General features: G+C 38.8%; 2 protein-coding genes across 6 annotated transcripts in view; one reads left to right on the forward strand and one right to left on the reverse strand.

Moving 5' to 3' along the window:
* Positions 1–6,158, reverse strand: part of si:ch211-112f3.4 (EF-hand and coiled-coil domain-containing protein 1) — an 8,233-nt gene extending 2,075 nt beyond the window's left edge. For 2 of the 3 annotated variants that reach the window (XM_027154833.2, XM_027154832.2), the window contains exons 1-4: positions 5,326–6,158; positions 4,359–4,911; positions 189–304; positions 1–80 (exon numbers count right to left, since the gene is read on the reverse strand). The exon at positions 1–80 is cut by the window's left edge and continues 56 nt beyond it. In XM_027154833.2, the coding sequence (XP_027010634.1) occupies positions 1–80; positions 189–304; positions 4,359–4,911; positions 5,326–5,887 (1,311 nt within the window). In that variant the 5' untranslated portion in view covers positions 5,888–6,158. The remainder of the gene's footprint in view (positions 81–188; positions 305–4,358; positions 4,912–5,325) is intronic. The other variant, XM_047809982.1, reaches the window with a different exon arrangement.
* A 9,192-nt stretch (positions 6,159–15,350) lies between these two features.
* LOC113647844 (serine/threonine-protein kinase pim-1-like) lies at positions 15,351–21,572 on the forward strand. 3 transcript variants are annotated; one of them, XM_027154811.2, is made up of 17 exons: positions 15,352–15,506; positions 15,719–15,789; positions 16,578–16,644; positions 16,758–16,896; positions 17,036–17,107; positions 17,209–17,323; positions 17,442–17,538; positions 17,680–17,782; positions 17,877–18,017; positions 18,110–18,356; positions 19,113–19,207; positions 19,335–19,385; positions 19,711–20,089; positions 20,188–20,364; positions 20,467–20,580; positions 20,699–20,937; positions 21,405–21,572. In XM_027154811.2, the coding sequence occupies exons 2-15, from the start codon at positions 15,738–15,740 to the stop codon at positions 20,565–20,567; spliced, it is 1,836 nt and encodes a 611-aa protein (XP_027010612.1). In that variant the 5' UTR covers positions 15,352–15,506; positions 15,719–15,737; the 3' UTR covers positions 20,568–20,580; positions 20,699–20,937; positions 21,405–21,572. The 3 variants fall into 3 exon arrangements, with proteins under 3 accessions (XP_027010613.1, XP_027010612.1, XP_027010614.1); XM_027154812.2 differs by lacking the exon at positions 19,335–19,385 and having other exon boundaries at positions 15,351–15,506; XM_027154813.2 differs by lacking the exons at positions 15,352–15,506; positions 15,719–15,789; positions 16,578–16,644 and having other exon boundaries at positions 16,811–16,896; positions 17,036–17,076.
* The last annotated feature ends 2,725 nt before the right edge of the window (positions 21,573–24,297 follow it).

Consider the following 24,297-nt stretch of genomic DNA (forward strand, 5'->3'; position numbering starts at 1 on the left):
CTGGCCTTCCTCCTTCCCCTTCACCTCCTCCTCCTCGTCTGAGGCTGCTCGACCCTCCACCGCCCTCTGCAGGGCTTCTTCTGCCATAACACGATGAAGCATTCATTTGTACTACACATACTGACAAATACAAATAGACAGTTAAACTTTCATAATGTGGGAAAAATAAATGAATTGATCTTTCTCACCTCCTTTGATGAGCGCCTCGTCTCTGCCTGTGGGAATCACCCGCACCCTGGGATCCACAGACTCGACCGGAGGTTCGGGTCCTCTTTCACTCTCAGTCCTGCAGGCGCACTGAAATCTGGGACCAAACCAAATGTGTGTAAAAACAAGAAGCGAAGGAAATGTTGTGACTTGAAATGTTCTATTTTGTAGAAAAATACATTTCTAAATGTTAATAATTCAAATTTAGAATTATCAGGTAGAACTGACAGTAAAGTTCAGTGTAATATACAACAAAATAAACATAAATAATCCAAAGACGTTGTGTCTGTGAGTCCGATCTAAAATGATTCAGGACTCTGTCGTTCTTTCGGTGTGTTTCAGACGTGTGTTTTTCCCTCTGTTGATGATCTTACACTGAATATTAGAGCTGAAGATAAATCTGAGCTGATTTTTAGATGAACAAACACTCAGATCATCTCAGAGAGCAGAAATGGGTTTGATCTCAACGTTTACTCTGAAGATACAAACATCTGTGTGGAGAAAATAAACCTGGAACTTTCCTATGTATCTATCACTTCTAGTGTTGTAGAGAAAAACAGAAACAGTGATGAAACTCTACACATTATTAAAGTCCTGTTTACTTTCATATCAGCTTCATAGTAACACCACTGTGGAGTGAGACATCAGGAAGACGTTCAGTCATAAACATGGACATGACAGTCTTTAATCATCTTTTCAGTAGTTTTATGTTCTGCATCGTTTTAGAAAAACTCCAGCATGATGTTTATCCTGAAATATGATTATCTTTGCTTGTAAGTCGTGATGTTGGTGTTGATTAGCATGAAGGTTCTCGCAGTGTGTGTAGAAGTTAAGTATTAAAGGATTAAAGCCCCGCTGCATCGCTCGCTTTATGTATAGATGATGTAATGGCTAAGATCTTTACATCAATCTACAATCAGCAAGTGGTATGGCATTATGGGTAACATAGTGAAAAAAGAGCCAGATAAAGCATTCATTCATTCATTCATTTCCTACCGCTTATCCGAACTTCTCGGGTCACGGGGAGCCTGTGCCTATCTCAGGCGTCATCGGGCATCGAGGCAGGATACACCCTGGACGGAGTGCCAACCCATCACAGGGCACACACACACTCTCATTCACTCACACTCACACACTACGGACAATTTTCCAGAGATGCCAATCAACCTACCATGCATATCTTTGGACTGGGGGAGGAAACCGGAGTACCCGGAGGATACCCCCGAGGCACGGGGAGAACATACAAACTCCACACACAAGGCGGAGGTGGGAATCGAACCCCCGACCCCGGAGGTGTGAGGCGAACATGCTAACTAGAGTCACTGCTTTAGAGTCACATCTAAAGTCACATCTTATATATTAAGCAGTGCAGTTGGTGTGTGTAAGTGTGTAAGTCACGATACAGCGCTGTGTGTTGTCAGGGTAAACACTAAGGGATGCCGCAGGCTGAAACTTGTCAGTTTAGGAAAGGAATGAACATTACACCATCACTGAGCTGTTCTGATGATTTTAATTAATCACAGCCTCAGGTGTTTGGGTGGATCAGTAATCACAGTACACATGGAGTTAAAAAGGCGTCAAATCTTTTTCCCGACCGCTTCGTGAAGACTGGAATTTCTTTTATCGACTTTTCAACTTTATATATTCTATTTATTCTGGATTGCGATTGGTCAAAAGATTTTTCAGTAACGGCAGATCGGGTGCTAGAGTCGGAGAGAAAAAGACACGTTATCAACAAGAGATAGCTTCTTTTTTTTTTTTTTAACAGACGATCCACAGTGTTCATTATAAACGTATAAAAAGTACAATGTGTTGTTGATGCTGTATAAAATTCGATTCGAGTCGATTCAGTTGAAACTTGTATAGCGCTTTTAACAATGGAGATTGTCTCAAAGCAGCTTTACAGAACATAAGAGATTCATTCATTTTCCGCTTATCCGAACTTCTCGGGTCACGGGGAGCCTGTGCCTCTCTCAGGCGTCATCGGGCATCGAGGCAGGATACACCCTGGACGGAGTGCCAACCCATCACAGGGCACACACACTCTCATTCACTCACACACTCACACACTACGGACAATTTTCCAGAGATGCCAATCAACCTACCATGCATGTCTTTGGACCGGGGGAGGAAACCGGAGTACCCGGAGGAAACCCACCAAGGCACGGGGAGAACATGGAAACTCCACACACACAAGGCGGAGGTGGGAATCGAACCCCCAACCCTGGAGGTGTGAGGCAAACATGCTAACCACTAAGCCACCGTGCCCCCCTCCCCACACACACACACACATAAGAGATTCAGATTGATATTAGACTTCTATTTAGATGTGTGTTTTTTTTTAACCCTGAAATATAAAAGTAATAAAGCACTTTATAGGGATTTTATTAGAACATACATTTCAGGCTAGTAGCAGAAACGGCTTTGTGACATCACGACCCCCAAGTGTTTTATTTTTCACTTCGTCTCTCACAGAGTCTCGCTGCACTCCTGGATATTTTGTCCTCTGTATACGTGTTACATGGCGAGATATATTATCCTGACTTGAAGTCATTGCAGTCATCGTCCCCTCTGGCTGTTTTGGTGTTTGAAACAGAACGAAAGCGAGCTCTAGACTGAAGAGGGAGGAGACTAAACCGCACAGCTTTGAAGTTTGATGGAGCGGTGTGCACTCGATTTACTGCCAGGCTCCAGAGCAAATCTGGTGCTAGAACAGGATACGCTAATGACACGCTGCAGCGTCTGTCTGCTTTAGTCAGACTTAAAGGATAATGACTAAGAGGCTAGAGAAGGAAACTAACCTGAAATGTGTTGCGGTTGTCATGAAGCCGTTTCTAAGGAAAACGAGCATCCCTAAAAGGTTTCGTGCTCATCGATGTAATTCCTGTCCTGGATCACGCCCATCACTTGACTCATCACTGATCCTCCTTATCCTCAGGGCTCAAATTAATATCCAGCAACAGTGAAATATTCTAAACATCCGCGAGACGTGAACGATCTCCTGGGCCTCTTAGTGGAAACTGAGCTACTTCGTAAAAGAAAAGTCTATGATTATCGTAATAATGTGAAAAACTTTGATGGTGTATTTAAAAAAAAAGAATATTCTTTTGTTTTGTTTTTTTCACACTACTACGCTGAAGGTGTATCATGAACGGAAGTGTGTGTGTGTGTGTGTGTGTGTGTGTGTGTGTGTGTGTGTGTGTGTGTGTGTGTGTGAGAGAGAGAGAGAGAGAGAGAGAGAGAGAGAGAGAGAGAGAGAGAGAGAGAGAGACACTGCTTTGCAACAAGGAATAACAAGTGTGATATTGAAAAAATTCCAAATGCACAGTGACAGATGGGCGTGGCCTAATATTCAGATGAGCATGTTTGATTGACAGCCATCTACCCAAAATGAATAACTTATCTAGTTAAAACACAAAAACTAACACCAAAAATGTGGAGACACAAATTTAGGTTGTACTTCGATGATTGTGAGAATCGTACAAAAGTTTTGGCACCCCCCGCTATAGAACTAGGGATTAAAATGTGCTACGATTCGAGTAAATCCCATTAATCATTTAAGCAATCGGAAATCTGACCAAATTGTAGGTCTGTAGGTTGATTTACGTACCATTTTAACCGGAGAATCTAATCACGAGACGACATGACAAGTTCTTCAATATAGTGAGGTCACGAAGGCTCGTTAAAGCCAGTCAGTGCCTTAAAGACTCGATCCATAAAACAAGACTCTGCACTGTGATCTATGACGAGTCATTGTCATGCCTTGAATAACTTGTGCTCGAAATAAACATGGACACACCTCATAAAATCACTATCCATTAGACCGTCCAGGAACTTTGTAGAAAGGATTGTCCAGCATTAGAGCTTTGTAAGAATCAGATAAAAAGCTGTAACTTTTATGATATCTGACAGAGGAGTTTAAATTTTCTGGTTTATCAGATTTATAATGAGAGAGTAAACTATATGTAGATAGATAGATAGATAGATAGATAGATAGATAGATAGATAGATAGATAGATAGATAGATAGATAGATAGATAGATAGTAATTCAACTTACTGTGTTGATCATGTATTTATTTATTTTTCTTATCCAGTGTATTACTGGATGTCATCTAATTACCAGAAAGGCCCCGTGTCAGATTATAGCTACCTGATCGTCTCCAGTTCCACCTCGAGGTTTTGGACTTTCTCCTGCAGTGGCCTGACTTGCTGCGCCTGATCCTGGATGTCTTTGACCCATGCCAGACCTGCAGCAAGAGCCGTCCGTGCCTCCTCCGCCCTCCTCTTGATCTCGGCGCTCTCTCTTCTCAGCCTCGCAACCGTTTCCTCCAGCCTGCTGACCTCGCTATAGGCAGATAACAGCTCCTCCTCCAGCCTCTGGTTGAACCTCATCGCCTCCTCCAGCTGGCCGTCACGTGAAGCGCGGATCAACGCTAGCTCTCTGAGCAGGTCCTTTGTGCGCCTGGTTTGTTTAGTTTGTCTCGGTTTGGGCTCGCTGCCAGCGAAGCAGGTTTGTCTTTCAGTGATTTGTGGAGAGTTTCTGGCAGGTGTGTACAGACGCTCCCTCTTCAAAGCCACTTCAAGGGACATGCAGCGAGCGTCGCTGCTCTGGAGAGCCGAACGCAGGTCTTCCACAAGCTCTCTCAGACCGCAGTTCTCCATCTCCACCTGCTCCTGCCAGGACCTCTGCTGAACTTTCTGTCCTGCGGTTAATGAAGTAAACGTTCAAGAGTCAAAAATGACACATAAAATAGTACAATTTCATTCATGTCCACAATTACTGTGAAACAACGTGTTAAAAAAAGAGTCTTCCTCATGACCGTCACTCGAATCGAATAGAAAACTATTTATTTATTTCTGTTGCAGAAACAGACAAACCTTCTGCTTCTGTAGTGGGAAAGTGGCTTATGGAGCATTTGATTGTTGCTGCTGTGGCAAGAAACTTGTAAATGAAGATGAATAGAAAGTGAAGATTAAAGGCATCAAGTGGATCCTATTTATCAAATCTAGCAAATACTAGTGACGCATCATATACACCACAGTAGAACAATAACAAATAAAAACACCGGACACCATTCATGACACCGGATGAATCTTCAGGATCCTCGGATTTTTACCTGCTTGTATGGATTCCGTTGGATTTTCCGTCCTGTCGCGTGACTTCCTGTTTCCAGCGCTCGTTTCCCGGCTTAAGTCGAAACTGACACACTTTCTTCGCCGCGTGCGCGGCCACCGGAGCCTGATTTCGCGCTCCACGTGCTCCGTTTCCACGCTGACCGGAAGGCGCGCGGATGTTGGCGAGTCTTGCGCTCGGACGGCGAAGAAACCGCAGAGGCGCGAGTGAAACTCCCTGAAGCTGAGCGCGGGAGAAAGCGCCGTACACACGTCCCGGTCCTCGCGCGTTCTGTCATCATCCTCATCCTCCTTCCTCACACCGAGTACCGAGCAGAGCAAACGGAAGTCCTGTTCGGACACCACATCACTGCTGCCGCTGCTGCCGGTGTAAGCGAGGTGGTGAAAGACCTCTTGCAGGTACTGGTCGATGCCGGTTGCCAGCACCACGATCTCGTTGTCTACTCCGCTGGGCTCACGGGAGAAATGGTGCGCAAGAGCGCAGCGCAGCCACTCGGTTTTGCGCGCGGTGCGAATCGGCTGCTGTGGCGCACACGCTCGAGACATTTGCGTGTCTAATCACGTGCAAGTCGATGAGAAATCAGTGGCAGCTCTGGATGAATGCATAAGACAATGAGGTTTTTAATAAACCTAGAAATAAAGTGCTGTAGAAACGGAGAGACAGAGCTTCAGTGCGCGCGCTTTAACACCTCCAGGATTCTGCCTCCACCCGCAGGACTGACAGATGAGATGAAGCTCTGACTTGTAAAGGCTCTGAGCCTCGCCCAGGCATTTCACCTCTCAGCTCAGGTTCGACTCCTGAACTGCGATCAAAATAGTGACGCCTGCAGGCACACAAACCAGAGTTCACACGTGAGGTTGCCAGATATATGAAATATACTGTGCAGGAAATGTTTAAAATGCAATCTTTTCTGTTTATAGTGAAATATTATTTTTGATTAAAAAGAACCAACAACAGCATGGTGCATCTACATACTCACCTAAGCACAACAAAGCTCATTATATTGCTGTACAAACACACCCTTTTTATACACAGCAATTTATCAAAGTCTTACATTTTTAATCTGTTTATAGTTATTATAATGTGTGGGAAATTCAAGAAACAGGATATTTCCTATTTTACTTCCTGCAGCTATCACAGAAGCTATAAACATCCCTTCCTTCAGCAACCTCTCTGCTTTTTTCTTCTATTTGAATTGAAATGTCCTGAAAAGTCACTGGAGATTTCATCAGCGATGACGCAGCAATACCATTACAATACAATTAACCTGACAATAAATCTAATTATTATTATTATTATTATTATTATTATTATTATTATTATTCTCAAATTGTTTGAAGTGTTGACTAAACAAATCCCTGTGAATAAGATGTTACTATAGAAACAATAACATATGCGAATGAGCGCAGTAATATCAACCTGTGATTTGTCTGGCAGCCGGCACTACTTTCCGAACTGACCGATCAGATTTGAGAATTCAACACCAATGTGGTCAAAATATTGGGCAACAAAGACTTGGTAGTTGTTGTTGCTATAGAAACACGTAAATCTAAACCTGCATTACATTCACAGCTGCTGCTAGAGAAAATGAACCACTCGTAATTCTTAAAATCAAATGACTTCCTTTTGCACTTCATGTGGGCAAAGTTTAAAGATCGATTCCGCTGCCGCTGTTTGCCGAAGGTACAGCACAAACCAAACAGAACCGTTCTACAGAAGGTACAGCATGAGAAGCCAAACATCTCAAATTACCTTTAATACACATGCCTCATGATTAACCTTTCCGGTTATTCTGTATAAAGTTTTTTTTTTTTTTAACAAGACGTTTTAGAAACAGGGTGTGATTCCTTAGCGTTTGCAGATATTTCCTCATCGTTTGCTTCTCAACGGTCAGTTAAATAAATCACTTTATACTGCAGAACCTCGTTTATTTTCTCAGTGACTCAAGAAAGAAAGGTGCTGTTGTTACAAAGGGGCACCTGGACACAAAGGTAAGCCGTATCGTATGACTTCTGACATGGCACGGTTTCGTTTCTAGCTGTATAAAAGTGAGTCACTTGTGCCGCCAGTCACGCTTTTGTTGTTTTTTCGTCTGAATCGTCTGAATCTGTAAAGCGAGATAACGCCAGCGCTCCTCGGGTTCTCGCTATCAGTTCCGTCTTGATCACATTTTCTAGACAAGCTCAGACTAGAAGTTCATGTCTTCTGTCTTCATTTGTCTATTCTGTATATTTCTTTTAAAAATGTCCTTAGATTCATATGTATTGTTTAATATCAGCGGAAAAACGATCGATAATCAAGTGGTGAAGCGGTGAAGCTGAGTTCATATCTCTAGTTTTGCTCACAGCAATTTACCCAATTATATTTAATAAAAAAATGTTCTTGGTTATTTTTGTCCATTTATTGTTACACATATTAAATTGATAAGACTAGTGAATTAGCTCCTATAAATACTTACTTGGCAACATCACAGCACTTCTCCTGATCTGTTCTGTTTTTATCTTGACTCGAAATTTTATTTAGTAAAGGAGACTCGTTCAGATCCTCGGGTCTTTGCATAATTTATAGAACCTAAAGATTTAGGTTTAGATGAACATATATTAGATTCATGTATAATGTATAACATGTAGATTGGTTTAAAAGTTTAAACCTAAATTAGCACTTCATTCATTCATTCATTTATTCATTCATTCATTCATTCATTTTCTCCAAACTACCTCGGGTCATGGGGAACCTCAGGCATCATCGGGCATCAAGGCAGGATACACCCTGCACGGAGTGCCAACCCATCTCAGGGCACACACACCCACACTCTCATTCACTCACACACACTACAGACAATTTTCCAGAGATGCCAATCAACCTACCATGCATTTCTTTGGACCGGGGGAGGAAACCGGAGTACCCGGAGGAAACCCCCGAGGCACGGGGAGAACATGCAAACTCCACACACACAAGGCGGAGGCGGGAATCGAACCCCCGACCCTGGAGGGGTGAGGCGAACATGCTAACCACTAAGCCACTGTGGCCCCCTAAATTAGCACTTAATTAATGTTTTTTTTTTTTTGCTATACTGCCATCCATAACCTTAATGTAAATATAGACTCTTAAAACTAAAGGTTTAATGGTTCTTTGTCATGGTGTGTGGTTTTGTGGAGAACTTTTAACATCCAGAGACGGTTTCCAATACACAAAAGGTTCTTTTAAGTAGATAAAATGTTCTTCGTGGCACTTAGTAACTATTCACCGAAAGGTTCTTTGAGGAACCCAAAATGGTTCTTCTTATAGCACCACTGTGAATTAAACTACCATTGTGTCGATCAGCTTTGTGCTCAGGTCGTCATCAGTAAACATTCTTCATTCAGACTTAGTGTTAAATTATTAGTTACATACAGAATTAGTTTTAAGTCTGTAATGAACTCAGAAATGAAGTTGACCTGCTCTTGGTTGCTTAATTCCACTCGACTATAAACTGTTGCAGAAAAGACATTATTTACATTGACATTATTTCCTGTCCAGTGTCACCCAAATGAGGATGAGGTTCACTTCTGAGTCTGGTTCCTCTCAAGGTTCCTTCCTCGTATCATCTCAGGGAGTTTTTTCCTCATCACCGTCACCGTCACCTTCATTAGGGATAAACGTTAGAGAGAAATAGTAACTTAGACTTAAAATGTTTTATTATGTCAGCTGTTGAATTGAAAATGTATTTAGTGACACATAATCGTTATAACAGAATTTACATTACATCACGTTTACAATTTTTATTTATTTATTTATTTATTTATTTATTTATTCCCGGTATTTTTTTTAAATGTTTGGATTTGCTGTAAGAGCATTTTTTAAATGTTTGGATTTGCTGTAGCACCACCATCATGTCATCCCTGCCGGTCGTGAACTTTATATAATCATCATTACAGTAAAACTCTTCCTCCCTTTCTTCCTCCTCCCTGTAATGATCAGATGTGACTTTTCAGCCTCCTGCACTGGTAAATAATGAGCTGGAAGATAAATGAACCTCCATCAGATCACTGGGACGTTGGGACGCGTGACCTCGTCTTTGTGTCTGCGGCCAGCAGCTGCTTCCTTAAAGCCTGTTTATTTTGGCTGAATGGATGTGATTTGAAACTGAATGGTGCCTGTGGAGAAAAAGCACTTTATTATAAAAGCAAGTGAAATCCGGGGGTCAGGAGTGAAGGAGTTTTTACCACTTTAGGGCATGAATCCTGCAGTATTGACCCGATCTTGCAACCTGAGCCTTTTGTCTGAACCATATGTCTCACTATACAGGATCCACTAGACACATCGCCGTCTGCAGCACTGTACCGTTTATTTACTTCACTATTTAAAATGAATTCTGTCTATTTTGTCCGATTATATTTCTCAAGTAAGATTTTGTTACTTTGTTAGTTTTTCTTTTTAATATTAGTGATTAAAAAGTAATGTATAGTAATAAACAAATAAACAAACAAACAAATAACACTGTTTTTATATTCTGTGCTTTGTCCCTGTTTCTACCTAATAAATAAATAAATAAATAAATAAATAAATAAATAAATAAATAAATAAATGTTATATCAAGTTTTATTAATTATGTCAACTCATGATGCATTAACTTTTACATTTATTATTTATGTTGTTTGTTTTTGTTTGCTTTATTTATGCTTATTTAGCTTTTTATACCACAGCAGTACATTTATTTTTTAAAAAATGCTAAAAGTTCACTTTATTCAGAAAACATGAATGTTTCAGATTTTTGTTTGTTTGTTTGTTTGATTGATTGTTTGTTTGTTTTATTGTTGGTTTGGTTATGTTTCTTTTTACTTTTCCAGATGAATCAGGGTAAGAGACCACAGGATAAATAAAAAAAAGAATCTTGTTAATGAGCGAATTTGAGCAGATCATATAAAATGTTTTTTGTCGGTCACACAAGCAGCGAAAACTAAGACAACGAAGACTAATAACCACCTTATTAACTGAACTTCATCTTTATTTCATGTGTATTAATGCTAATAATAAAGCTAATCTACAGAGCAAGCTAGACTCTAGGCTATTTACTTAGCAGATGGTAACAGTGTGTACTGTATGTCACTGAGCAACGTTTTTATATCAGTTCGCAAAAAAACACTAAGCATGAAAGAATAAAGAAAATACCCAAATAATGCTGAAGACACACACACACACACACACACACACACACACACACACACACACACACACACACATACACAAATATGCACACACACATACACACACAAACACACAGACAAACACACACACAAACACACATACACAAACATACACACGTACACACGCACACACACACACACACACACACACACACACACATACAGTACATACACTCACACACACACACTCATAGAGGAGGCCAAACCCAAACCTGTCCTTAATCAGATTAGGAGTGTATCCTGGGTCTCTTCACAGTTGCACTTCATTCACTTTCTCAAACTCCTCCAAACCTGGATCAGGTTCAGATCAATGTAAAGTAATGTGTCATGTTCATCTCTAATCTCTAATCAGGGTGAGAGTCCAAAACACAACAAACATTAACGTCCAGAGCAGTTTATTTATTTGGTGTCAAAAATGATCTAAGGGTTATTTGAGCGCTTCCTTATCATAACTTATCTCTATAACTGTGGTCACTTAGAGGCTCAGCTCCTCATCGCCTGTATTCTGTACCGTGTGACGTAAAGGTTAGAACACTTTATAGCCGCAGGTTTCAGAAGTAAACAGTGAAGCGATGTGACCTCAAAGAAATCCTCAATCACAGGCGACAACGCTGGAGACGGGCCGAGATAAGAGACGTCTGACAAACACAACGTAAACACTGCAGACTGTGATTAAGACACACCTGAGAGCAAAAATGTGCTGTTTAAACCAAGATGTTCTTTTGATCGGCTGCTCCTGATTCCCTAAAGTGCTGTTCAAAAATAATATAAATATGAATACAAACAAGGAAAAGTCTTACATAATTAAAAATATATAGTAACAACAACTTTTACAATAAAATCATGTAAACTTCAAAAAATACAGCTGCATTTTTCTCCCCAAAATCTTAATATTCGTTAAAATAGCTAATTCTAGAAATTCTGTGTTGGTTTAATTTTAAATTTTTATGTTCGAACATAAATGTGATAGAAAGTTCAGAGAGGTTTTAGAGACCTTTGATAGTCAGGCAGGGACATATGTGAGGAAATACACTTGAGGGGTTTATGTGAGGATCCTCCATTCAGAGAGACAGAAAAAAGATCATAAAATCTTCTGAAACAGCAGATGGCCTTCGTGGAAGCTCCTGGACGCAGAGATTTTTTTGTAACAGAAATTTCTGTTACTTGTAGTTTCATCTGTTCAGTCAAATCCACTTTTGTTCCTTTCTTTACATCCGTAAGCAGGTAGCATGTAAGCAGTGATGTTTAATCCATCAATAAAACTACTTTGGTGCTCTGGAGTTTCTCTGTATTGACCAATGTTGTGTGTGTGGGTTTTTTTTTTTTTTTTTTTTTTGTTTTTTTTTTGGAGGTTTGGGGTAATTAATGTGCTTTTTATTACAGCAGAGTTAATTATTAATGGATTCGGTTTCCCATCTGCCACCTGAACAGCTTTAGCTTTTTTCGAGGTTTTTTGCCCCATTCTGATATAGAAGTATCAGCTAGACACTGAGCTACAGAGCAAAAGTAGTCCATGTGGCTGTTTCTGCAGAAACTATCTACAGAAAACATTTTGCGTGACAAATTATACAACCCTTCTCCACGTACCATGTATAACGCGTGACAAAGAGATGGAAGGATCTGTTAAACATCTTTCTTTAATGGGATTTGATTTTTTTTTCTTTGTTACCTCACTATTTTTTTACACTTATTATTAATTAAACATTTACAAATTAGTGTCACTGCTTTTATTTGTTTAATTTTTTTTTATCATTTTCACTATTTTATTTTTGACTGCATTTTCTTTTCATTACTCAGATGAAAAAGAAGAAAAACATTACAGTTAAAATTATTATTATTATTAGTAGTAGTAGTAGTAGTAGTAGTAGTAGTAGTAGTAGTAATATTGCGAAATGGTGGCTACCAATATATTTTGTTTTTAGAAATTTTATCCAAGTTTGCTAGCAGCATTATAGTAGTGATGACACTGGTCAAGTTTGTCAGCCTTCACCTTCCCAGACTGGTGGCTGTTGTGTGGTCTAGAGGAAGAGCGACATGAAGGACACTGGACCGCCTCTCTTGATTCTGATAAATCTGTGCCTGTCTGACAACTGGGAGAAATTTAAAATCTAGAAGGATCAGCATGAACTTGGTGGGTGTGGTTGTTCTCAGGACAGCAGAAAAACTCTGTGTGTATTAAATGATTATGTTTTTAAGTAATACAGTAGATCAAGCAAGCATTTCCTCAGTGTTGTGGTGGAGAAAGAGCTTTTCAGATCATACTGTTCCTCCCAGTTTAGGAGTGACAAGTTCATGACTACCAGAATACACCCATGAACCACACACACACACACACACACACACACACACACACAGAGAGAATTTCTCCATATACAAAGAGCATTCCATTCCCAATGAACAATGCAGCAGTATGTGAGCAAAGGGGAACCAGTGCGAGGCATGTATGTGCAAGCATGAAGGCATGACATCAGTGTGTGTGTGTGTGTGTGTGTGTGTGTGTGTGTGTGTGTGTGTGTGTGTGTGTGTGTGTGTGTGTGTGTCACCCTTCAAAGAATGGAATATCTAAAATCCAAAAGTCTCTCCAATGATGTTAGAAATAAAACGTTTGCTAGGAAATAACGATCGGTGTTGATTATTTTCTATTTCTTGAAACAACAAATCTTGTATTCTTCTCATAACACAGGAACCAATTTATTATTTTAAAAAAATGTTCATCTATTAATGAACAGGATGTTGTATATTGTTTTTGTCCATTTATAGTCACATTTAACGATGTGAAACATCTATGAAACAAGCTAGATATTGTTATTACTTATGTTACAGCTAGAAACAGAGGTTTTATCAGCAACATCAAAAAACACGCAGCTTTGCAGCTTGACATCTCCACTTCACCATATGACCAAGTTTTAGTTTTGTCTGTTTATTATTAAGCTTCGATACCGTCGAGCATCTCACATGTGAGTACGTGAGAACAGGCTGTTGCTATAGAAACGATAATATATTAGAAAGAGCGAATTAATACGAATCTGTGATTTGTCTTGTATTTAAATTTTCCCAACTTTGAGCCTGAAATAATTTTGCTATCTGGGTTATAATGTCATGTACTATTATTTAATTAGCATTTGTTTCTTTTTGGACAAATTATTTTTGTATTTTATTGTATGGTGACTTTTGTTAAATACAATAATATAATACAATAGACAACATAGAATTAGACATTAACATTAGAATCCTTCTTGAAGTATTTCAAGAATCAAGATTATAAAAGTTTTCTTTTTTCAGGTCACACAAGCAGCTTAAACTCCCTTGTTCTTCTGCCTGTGAAGCTACAACACAGACTAATAACCACCTTATTACCCGAGCTTCATCTTTATTTCATGTGTATTACTGCTAATAATAAAGCTAACTGCTAAAGCAAGCTAGACTCTAGGCTATTTACTTAGCAGATAGCTACTAGCTAGGATTTAGTAGAAGCGTCGCTATGGTAACAGTGTGTTTAACAGAATTTCACTATGGTAACAGAACAGAATTTTAAAGTTACTTGGCAGATACTAGCTAGGATTGGTAGAAGCGTCGCTATGGTAACAGTGTGTTTAACAGAATTTCACTATGGTAACAGAACAGAATTTTAAAGTTACTTGGCAGATACTAGCTAGGAGTTGTAGAAGCGTCGCTATGGTAACAGTGTGTTAACAAAATTTCACTATGGTAACAGAACAGAATTTTAAAGTTACTTGGCAGATGTCGCTATGGTAACAGTGTGGTTAACAGAATTTCACTATGGTAACAGAACATAATTTTAAAGTTACTTGGCAGATACTAGCTAGGAGTTGTAGAAGCGTCGCTATGGTAACAGTGTGTTAACAAAATTTCACTATGGTAACAGAACAGAATTTTAAAGTTACTTGGCAGATACTAGCTAGGATTGGTAGAAGCGTCGCTATGGTAACAGTGTTTGTTTAACAGAATTTCACTATGGTAACAGAACATAATTTTAAAGTTACTTGGCAGATACTAGCTAGGAGTTGTAGAAGCGTCGCTATGGTAACAGTGTGTTAACAAAATTTCACTATGGTAACAGAACAGAATTTTAAAGTTACTTGGCAGATACTAGCTAGGAGTTGTAGAAGCGTCGCTATGGTAACAGTGTGTTAACAAAATTTCACTATGGTAACAGAACAGAATTTTAAAGTTACTTGGCAGATACTAGCTAGGATTGGTAGAAGCGTCGCTATGGTAACAGTGTATTTAACAGAATTTCACTATGGTAACAGAACAGAATTTTAAAGTTACTTGGCAGATACTAGCTAGGAGTTGTAGAAGCGTCGCTATGGTAACAGTGTGTTAACAAAATTTCACTATGGAAACAGAACAGAATTTTAAAGTTACTTGGCAGATGTCGCTATGGTAACAGTGTGTTTAACAGAATTTCACTATGGTAACAGAACATAATTTTAAAGTTACTTGGCAGATACTAGCTAGGAGTTGTAGAAGCGTCGCTATGGTAACAGTGTGTTAACAAAATTTCACTATGGTAACAGAACAGAATTTTAAAGTTACTTGGCAGATACTAGCTAGGATTGGTAGAAGCGTCGCTATGGTAACAGTGTTTGTTTAACAGAATTTCACTATGGTAACAGAACATAATTTTAAAGTTACTTGGCAGATACTAGCTAGGAGTTGTAGAAGCGTCGCTATGGTAACAGTGTGTTAACAAAATTTCACTATGGTAACAGAACAGAATTTTAAAGTTACTTGGCAGATACTAGCTAGGATTGGTAGAAGCGTCGCTATGGTAACAGTGTGTTTAACAGAATTTTACTATGGTAACAGAACAGAATTACACATTCTTTATATCAGCTGGGGAAAAAAACACAAGCATGCAAGCATTAAAAATGCTGCACACAAGCTGCTGTGTTCCGTCTGTATATTTTCTAATTGTGTCTTTAGACGATGGACTGGAAATCTTATTGACTCGGTAAGTATATATAATCAATTTATTCATAGATTTATTTAGAGTCCGTGAAATACAAAATGGCGCTCACAAAGTGTCCCATCACGCTACAGTTTTTATATAATAAAATCATTTTAACAAGCCGTTTAACATTCTGGTGACATCTGGTGGTGAGAAATGGTATCGCTTTGTCTAAAAGGAATAACCATTTACTGTATACTGCGAATGTTCCACAGTTTTACACAACGTTGAGGAATGGTATTGTGCAGTGCTGAACTTAGAGCTCTTTCTTCAGGTTCAGGTTCAGGTAGGGACACACACATACACACACACACACACACACACACACACACACACACATATACACACTCACACACACACACACACACACACACACACACACACACACACACACACACACACACACACATATACACACTCACACACCACACATACTGTACATACACACACACACACACACACACACGCATATACACACACACACATATACACACACACACACACACACACACACACACATACACACACACACACACACACACACACACACACACACACACACACACATATACACACTCACACACCACACATACTGTACATACACACACACACGCATATACACACACACAGACATACACACACACATACACACATATACACACACACACACACACACACACACACACGCACATATACACACATACACACATACACACACACACACATATATTTACGCATACACACAGACATACACCCACACAAATACACACACATACACACACACACACACACATTCATTCTGCACACAGTTATAGAAATAGAAAACAATACCCATATAATGATGAAGACACACACCTACAAATACGCATACACACACACATACTGTATACACACACACACAAACACACACACATACACACATTCTGCTCACAGTTATAGGAATAGAAAACAAACAATACTGTAAAATGAATAACTTTCATATTAGAATAAAGTTACTTAATTACTCTGTAGCCCTAACCGAGGTTGTTTTTAATGTTTAGTTTATTTGTTTTTTTGTTTGTTGTTTTGATCCAGACAGCAACACTGACTATCAATCTTACAACGCTGTGATTGATCAGAATTTTCCATGTCCTCTTCTGAGGTGAGACCATCTTTCTCCTCTCATCAAATACACCGAAGTTAAAAGTTCATTTTAAGCGGTAATAAACATATGGTCAGGAGTTTAACATGTGTGTGTCGTAACATCTGTTGCAGCAAATCAATGAAGAAGAATGACCTGATATTGTTTATCATAAAGAAATCACAAGAGTGTCTCCATGATACCATGGATCTTTTCCGAGTTGAGGCTTATTTCTTCTGGCAGATCATGAAATTGTTCTGCTGTCAAAACGGAGTAAGAGTTAGTTAGTGTTCAGTGCATGAATAAATAACTGTAGTAACTGGTGTAACCCAGTGCAGCTGATTAGACATGCATTTTACCCTGATCACTACCACTACTGCTGCAACTATTAATAATAATATTTCTTTCACAGAAACTTTTGATGTGCGAAGTCGCCTTAATCCTCTTGAAGGGGTACGGCATGATTAGGAAGAATGCATCAATTGTCAGTACTGTATATGGCACCTCAGTATCACTATCTGTCTGTATATGATGACATTGTTTTGGCCAATATCCTACCGGCTAATATGTCAGTTTGTGTTGCAGTTCAGCGATGCAGTGTTCTATAAGCTCTGGTGCATTCCTCTCGCAAAACTCTTATTCTCCTCTGCACCTGATGATGAGCACAGAGAGGCTGTGATTAAGATGGGAGATGATTTCGGTAGGGATACGTTCCACAATAGGAGCATTTTTTTTCTGGAATGAACATATTGTAACTCTGTGTAAGGCTGTGTGATGGACACTGAATCTGATGTGCATGTCTGGTCTTTCGTACGCAGCCTCCAAAGGACTGACCTACATAGCTCATATCTGCTACGTGGTGGCGAAAGTGGAGCTGGGCTCGCGTGAACAGTTTCGTCTGGTTGGATGCAACCGGTATTTGTGTGTGTGTGTGTGTGTGTGTGTGTGTGTGTGTGTGTGTGTGTGTGTGTGTGTGTGTGTGTGTGTGTGTGTGTGTGTGTGTGTGTGTGTGATCAAGGCTTGCCACTAACTAACTAAAACATATCATTTGCACAGTTTCCCATTTGGAATTAAAGTCCTGAAAGAAGCCATCATGAGAACCGAGACATACGAATACGTGCTGTCGCTGACATCAGGGGTCGCCCAGCCCAACTTCCAGGTTGGAATATCTCTCCTCTTTTTCTTTTTTATGTGCTCTGATTTGAAAATATAGCCATTTTTTCTAAAAACACGAATGTGTGTTTCTGTCTTAGATCTTCAAGTTGTGTAACACCAGCAGGCTGCACATGATTACACTTAATGACATCACGCTTGAGTACTGTGAGGCCATCGCTAGGGCAGTCCTGTTCTTCCCAGACAGCTTCAAACGGACCTTTTTGCGAAGGGTTATTAAGGTAAATACACTTGTCATTGATTGTCACATTTTAGGTTTCCTGGTTTTAAATGCAGTGTTGACTCCATCACCGGGTTTCTTTTCCTTGTGAAGCTGTCGTGCAACCTGCAAAAGGATTTAAAGCAGGGATCGGAACCCGAGTGGCTGCTGGAGCTTCGGCGTCTGTGCTGTGACAAATTAGCTGAAGCAAAGGCAAACGCTGATGAAGAAGCAGAACAGAACTTGCCATCTACCAGCTCTGATGTGGCTTCTGAGATTCAGGAGAAATTCGACATGGCAAACAGCCTGGAGTTCTCTGCTAACTGGTTTCCTGGTCTACACCTGCACAATGACCCCAAGAGTACGTTAGAATCCACTCTATGAAGAAGAGTTTCCATTTTTAACATTTTAGAAGCACTTAGTAAGCTATGGACGGTGCTGTATGGAGAGATCTACATTTAAGTATAACAAAAAACAACACTGAAATTTGCTAAAGGTGAAACGTCCATTAGCACGTTAGTTAGACAGCATATTTTTGATACAGCCTATAGATAGATAGATAGATAGATAGATAGATAGATAGATAGATAGATAGATAGATAGACAGACAGACAGACAGACAGACAGACAGACAGACAGACAGATAGATAGATAGATAGATAGATAGATAGATAGATAGATAGATAGATAGATAGATAGATAGATAGATAGATAGACAGACAAACAGATAGATAGATAGATAGATAGATAGATAGATAGATAGATAGATAGATAGATAGATAGATAGATAGATAGATAGATAGATAGATAGATAGATAGATAGACTGACAGACAGACAGACAGACAGACAGACAGACAGACAGACAGACAGAGAAATAAATAGATAGATAGATAGATAGATAGATAGATAGATAGATAGATAGATAGATAGATAGATAGATAGATAGATAGATAGATAGATAGATAGATAGATAGATAGATAGAATTTCTAGAACTACAGATAAATATGTAATTGTATGTAAAACAAATAAATAAATAAACTGTGGATAAGAATAATAAAATTAATTAAATAAATAAATAAAATGATAAATAAAATAGCATCTTTCCTGTTTAACAGACTTGTTTACATCGAAGTACAGAACGGGACAAATGCTGGGACAGGGAAGCTTCGGCGCTGTGTTCGCAGCTTTGTGTAAGGAAGATGGGAAACAGGTAAATGTTCCATTGCAACACCAAGAGAATTTCTAATGACAAGTTTGTTTGTTTCTTGCGAGCTTTTTGCTATCTGAGTACTAATGAAGCCGATTAGAAAAACAGTTATGTTTTCACGTGTGAACAGGTGGCCATTAAATGTGTGAACAAGAAGCGAAACGATATGCTCTTACACACAGTAAGTAAATAGATCGATTTATTATTTAACTGTACATCGTTTACTCATTCTTTTACTTATTTTATTACCAATGTATTTAGCTTTTTGTTTACATACCTGGTAGCTTTTATAGTACTTTGTGGTCTATGACCATGTCAATGTTTATGACATTTTGCCAAAATGGAAAGATTTATATGTTCTAGTGCAAAAAGTAGATTGTATATGATTGTAAGGTCCACATTATATGACCATTTACTTACCATTAACATTTGCAGCAGCTCTGCTTACTGTAGTTTATGCCTATACACACCAAACCCATGGGATCTATTGTGTGTTCTAATTCCAGACTGAAGACACCGGCATGCTTCCTGTGGAGGTGTCTCTGTTGAAGAAGGTGTCCCAGCCACCTTGCTGCAGCAACATAGTGAACCTGCTGGAATGGTTTGACCTGCCCGATGAGTTTATCATGGTTCTGGAGTGGCCCAGGCCCTGCATGGACCTTAAACGTTTCATTGAGCTTCAGAGCGGTCGTCTGACCGAATCCCAGGCTCGAGACGTCATGCTGCAGGTGATTCAGGCAGTTCAGCACTGCTGTGAGCGTGGAGTTTTGCATCGCGACATCAAGTCCACGAATCTTCTAATCAATACCGAAACACTGCAAGTCAAGCTGATAGATTTCGGCTGTGGTGACTTACTGAAGGACACACCATACACAAATTATTCAGGTAACACCTTTACGAGATGCAGTGCAGGTTAAAAAAATCAAAGGAATGAAACTTCAACGAGGAAACTTTTTTTTTACTTGTATTTATTTGATTCGCAGGCACTCCTACTTTCCGTCCTCCGGAGTGGATATTGCTCAAGGAGTATAATGGTATTCCTGCTACTATGTGGGCTCTGGGAATCCTCCTGTACAACTTACTCACTGGAGAATTCCCTTTTATATCAGATCAGGACGTTGAATCCGGGTACCTAATATTTATTCCCGGTGTGTCTCAAGGTGAGTCGATACTGACACAACAAGCTTATAGCTGTATGATAAAACTGTAAAACGGTCACAGAGAAAGGAATCTAAACCTGACGCCCTGTCGTATGACTACAGATTGCTTTGAGCTGATGCTGTGGTGTCTGGACCTCAACCCCGATTTGCGCCCAACCTTCGAGGACTTGCTCGGGCATGAGTGGTTCACACGGGCAGTTTAAGGACAAAGTCTAGGTTAGACAGCGAATACGTCTAATAATAGACCTAATTAACATGAACTGTAGATTTTGCACAGAGTTATGTAATTATGTCATGAGAGATATTAATCTTTGGGTGTGGTTTTTTTTTTCAGATTTGTCCTGAAACCCAGATTTGCATCCCGCTGTTTTTCCGAATTCTGATCTCATTTCAGCATGTAAGCTTCCGAAACGCCTAACTGTCTTTGTGCTCCACCAATAAAGCACAAGGTCACACAATGGCGGATGCTTGCTGCTGTTGCTGTTGTGTTTGGGATCTCCGAATCTTCAGGACACCAGAATACTGTGACCGCAGCTGTGTATCGCTGAGAGAACCGTTCGTCCTACTTCAGGCGTAAGTTCTACATGTTAGTGGTGCTGGGTAAAGTTTACTAAAAACCGCAAATGTGTCTTTCATTGATTTTTCAGGTTGAATTTAAATCTCTTCAGAAGCAGATTCCAAATCTTTGGTGAAACAAAATTCTGCCTTTCTGACGATCTCCACTCATTGTAGTCTTGATAACATTGGAAAACTTTTAGACATTTTTATTATTGATATTTCTGAGGATGGCAGACCTCTGAGTAGTTTTTCTCTCACACACATTTTTGTACTTGATCAATAATTATGTCGATATCCCTGATGGTTTCACCTCATGTCTGGGGTCATTCTATCTTTACATCATTAATATAAAGTTTTCCAGTTGCTTAGAAGCAACACTTGTATTGTAGACAATGTTCAATTACTGACTGCACACTGGTTGCAATTTTATGTCTTGTAATGTATTTATGTCTTGTAATGTATTTTTGTCTCTTGTCCTGCAGTGTTTGGACTAGTGATGTGTTGTTCGAGATGCTTTGTCGGGGACGAGAAGAGACAAATCCGGGAGAGACAAATCTTCTGGACTTTACACCAAGATCTTGAATAGCACTATTTTGTTCTACTGTATAATTGTATATGTCTAGAATGACAATAAAAAGAATATAACATAATCTTTATTCTAATCTAATCTCTTATCAGGCTCTTTGAACCTTTTTATACGAACGATTATCATTTCGTGTTTAAATTGCTTATTTACTTCAGACAAATTTCATGAAAGCATTTCTTAATATGAATATATCTATACATTAGACCAGATATTCAGTTACACCACCGAAAAAGAAGAAAAAACAAGACACTAACAAACTAATCGATTGCACACCTTATCGTGCCAAACTAATTGATCTCAGATTACCCAAAGTTCTTTAAATAATCTATTTGTATTTACTACAATTTTCTAAACATATTCAAAATAGCTTAAATGTATATTATTTTTACTGTTTCACAGATTCTTCAATCTTTTTCAATACATATTTAAATTTATCACACTAATATTTTTCAAAATTTCACAGAAAGTGTTTAGTTCTGTTTGGAAATCAAAAACATGTATACAAACTTTTTTCCCTAAGAAATTGATTTTTTAAAAAAAAAGTATGCTACAATTAGTTTATAACCTGTAAAGTCATATTTGCTCATATTTATTTGAAGTTCGAAATGTGTATCCCGTTTTAATTATTTAATTATTTGTTTGTTTGTTTGTTTGTTTATTTATAGAGACTTTGTTAAAGTATTATTTAAATTTAAGGAATTATAAAGATGTCAGGTTATGTTCATTTAATGTATTCCTATATTTTGAAAGGTCTGACTGAGGGTAGCGTAATTTGGGTTTTGGCCACTAGATGGTGCACAACAATTACACAACCAACATCCAGGTGAGTGACTTGGAGGATGACAATAACAAATGTCCGGTACAAATGAGCAATACACAGTGTAGCCTGCACTCTCAGCTTTATTCAATTCGATTAAATTCTAATGAAATGTTTTGTATAGCAATTTTAACATTGGACATTTACAGAACATAAGAAATATTGCAAAAAGTACAAAAAGGTTAACATTCTACAAAGATTTATACAAATATTCAAGATTAATATTAGACATATTTAAATATGTTTGTATTTGTCCCTAATGATCAAGCCTACGGTAACTGAGGTGACTGTGGTGAGGAAAAACTCCCTTAGATGGAAGAGGAACAAACCTTGAGAGAAACCAGACTCAAAAGTGAACCTCATCCTCATTTGGGTGACACTGGAGGGTGTGATTATAAACTGTTATAAACACCAATGTATCATTGTGAATAATGTCCTTTCTACAGTCAGATACAGTCTTACAATTGTGTATTGATTAGGTGGTTGTTGTCCTAAGAGACCACATGGGGTTGGTAACTTCTCTTTGAATGTTCATGATATTCAAGAAGCGAAACACAACTGGAGTTGGCACAATCACTAGATGCCTCAGGGTGGATAGAAAAAGAGAAGAAAGTGGAGAGGAACTAATGTAGCTGCTGTTCATTATATAAAGCAGAACTAAATAATAATATGTATTTACTGGAGCACACGATTATAAAATGCATTATGCGTAAGTCTGGCTAAAGAGATGTGTAGCTAATCTACACTTAAACTTGGAAAGTGTGTCTGAGTCCCGAACACTGTCAGGAAGGCTATTACAAAGTTTAGGAGCTACTGTAAATACAAAAATGCCCTTCCGCCTTTAGTAAACTTTGATATTCTGAGAACTACCTGAGATTTGTGATCTCAGAGAGTCTGAAGGATTGTAGCATGTTAGAATAGTTAGATACATGGGAGATAATTCACTAAGAGCCTTATACTCAATTGCAGCAGTTTGTAATCAATTCTCAACTTAACAGGTAGCCAGTGTAGAGATGATACTATAACATTTACAGATCTACCAGCTCCAGTTGGACTCTGTGATACTAAGAGTCCTATATTCATTCTATATTTCTCCTTATGTTTACCTTCTGTTCTATGTTTGTTCTGTAAAGCTGCTTTGAGACAAAGAGAAAAAAGCGCTATACAAATAAACTTGAATTGAATTGAATTGAATTGAATTAAATTGAATGATAAAAATGGGGTTATATGATCATATTTTCTTGTCCTGGTTAGAACACTGGCAGCTGCATTTTGGACTAACTGTAGCCTGTTTATTAAAGATGCAGAACAACCACTTAGTAATGCATTACAATAGTCCAGTCTAGAGGTCATGAATACATGAACTAGCTTCTCAGCACCAGATACAGACAGGATGTTTCTCAGCTTGGCAATATTTCTGAGGTGGAAGAAAGCTGTTTTTGTAATATGGGCGATATGATTTTCAAAAGACATGTTGCTGTCTAATACGACACCCAGGTCTTTCTCTGTTGAGCTGGAAGTAACAGATCATCCATTGATCAGTAATATCTCTGTCTTATCGGAATTTAACAATAGAACATTATGGGTCATAAAACCTTTCATATCTTTAATGCACTCGGTTAACCTAGACAATTTAAATATTTCATCTGGTTATGATGAGATATATAACTGGGTATCATCAGCATAACAATGGAAACTAATCCCATGCCTTCTGATGATGTTTTCAAAGGGAAGCATGTGTACTGAAAAAAGCAGCAGTCCTAAACTGACCCCTGAGGGATCCCATATTTCAATGGCATTAAACTGGAGGATACTCCATTTAAATCTACAAAATAATATCGATAATGCCTGTCAGTCTCCTGTCCCTGGATGCCCGTGTAATTTTTAAGCCATCTGGGACAATGTCATGATCTATAGTTCGAATGCAGCACTAACATCAAGTAGAATTATAAGTGAGATACAGTCTTTAGGA

The sequence above is a fragment of the Tachysurus fulvidraco genome, chromosome 2, assembly GCF_022655615.1.
Source record: "Tachysurus fulvidraco isolate hzauxx_2018 chromosome 2, HZAU_PFXX_2.0, whole genome shotgun sequence".
Lineage (NCBI taxonomy): Eukaryota > Metazoa > Chordata > Actinopteri > Siluriformes > Bagridae > Tachysurus > Tachysurus fulvidraco.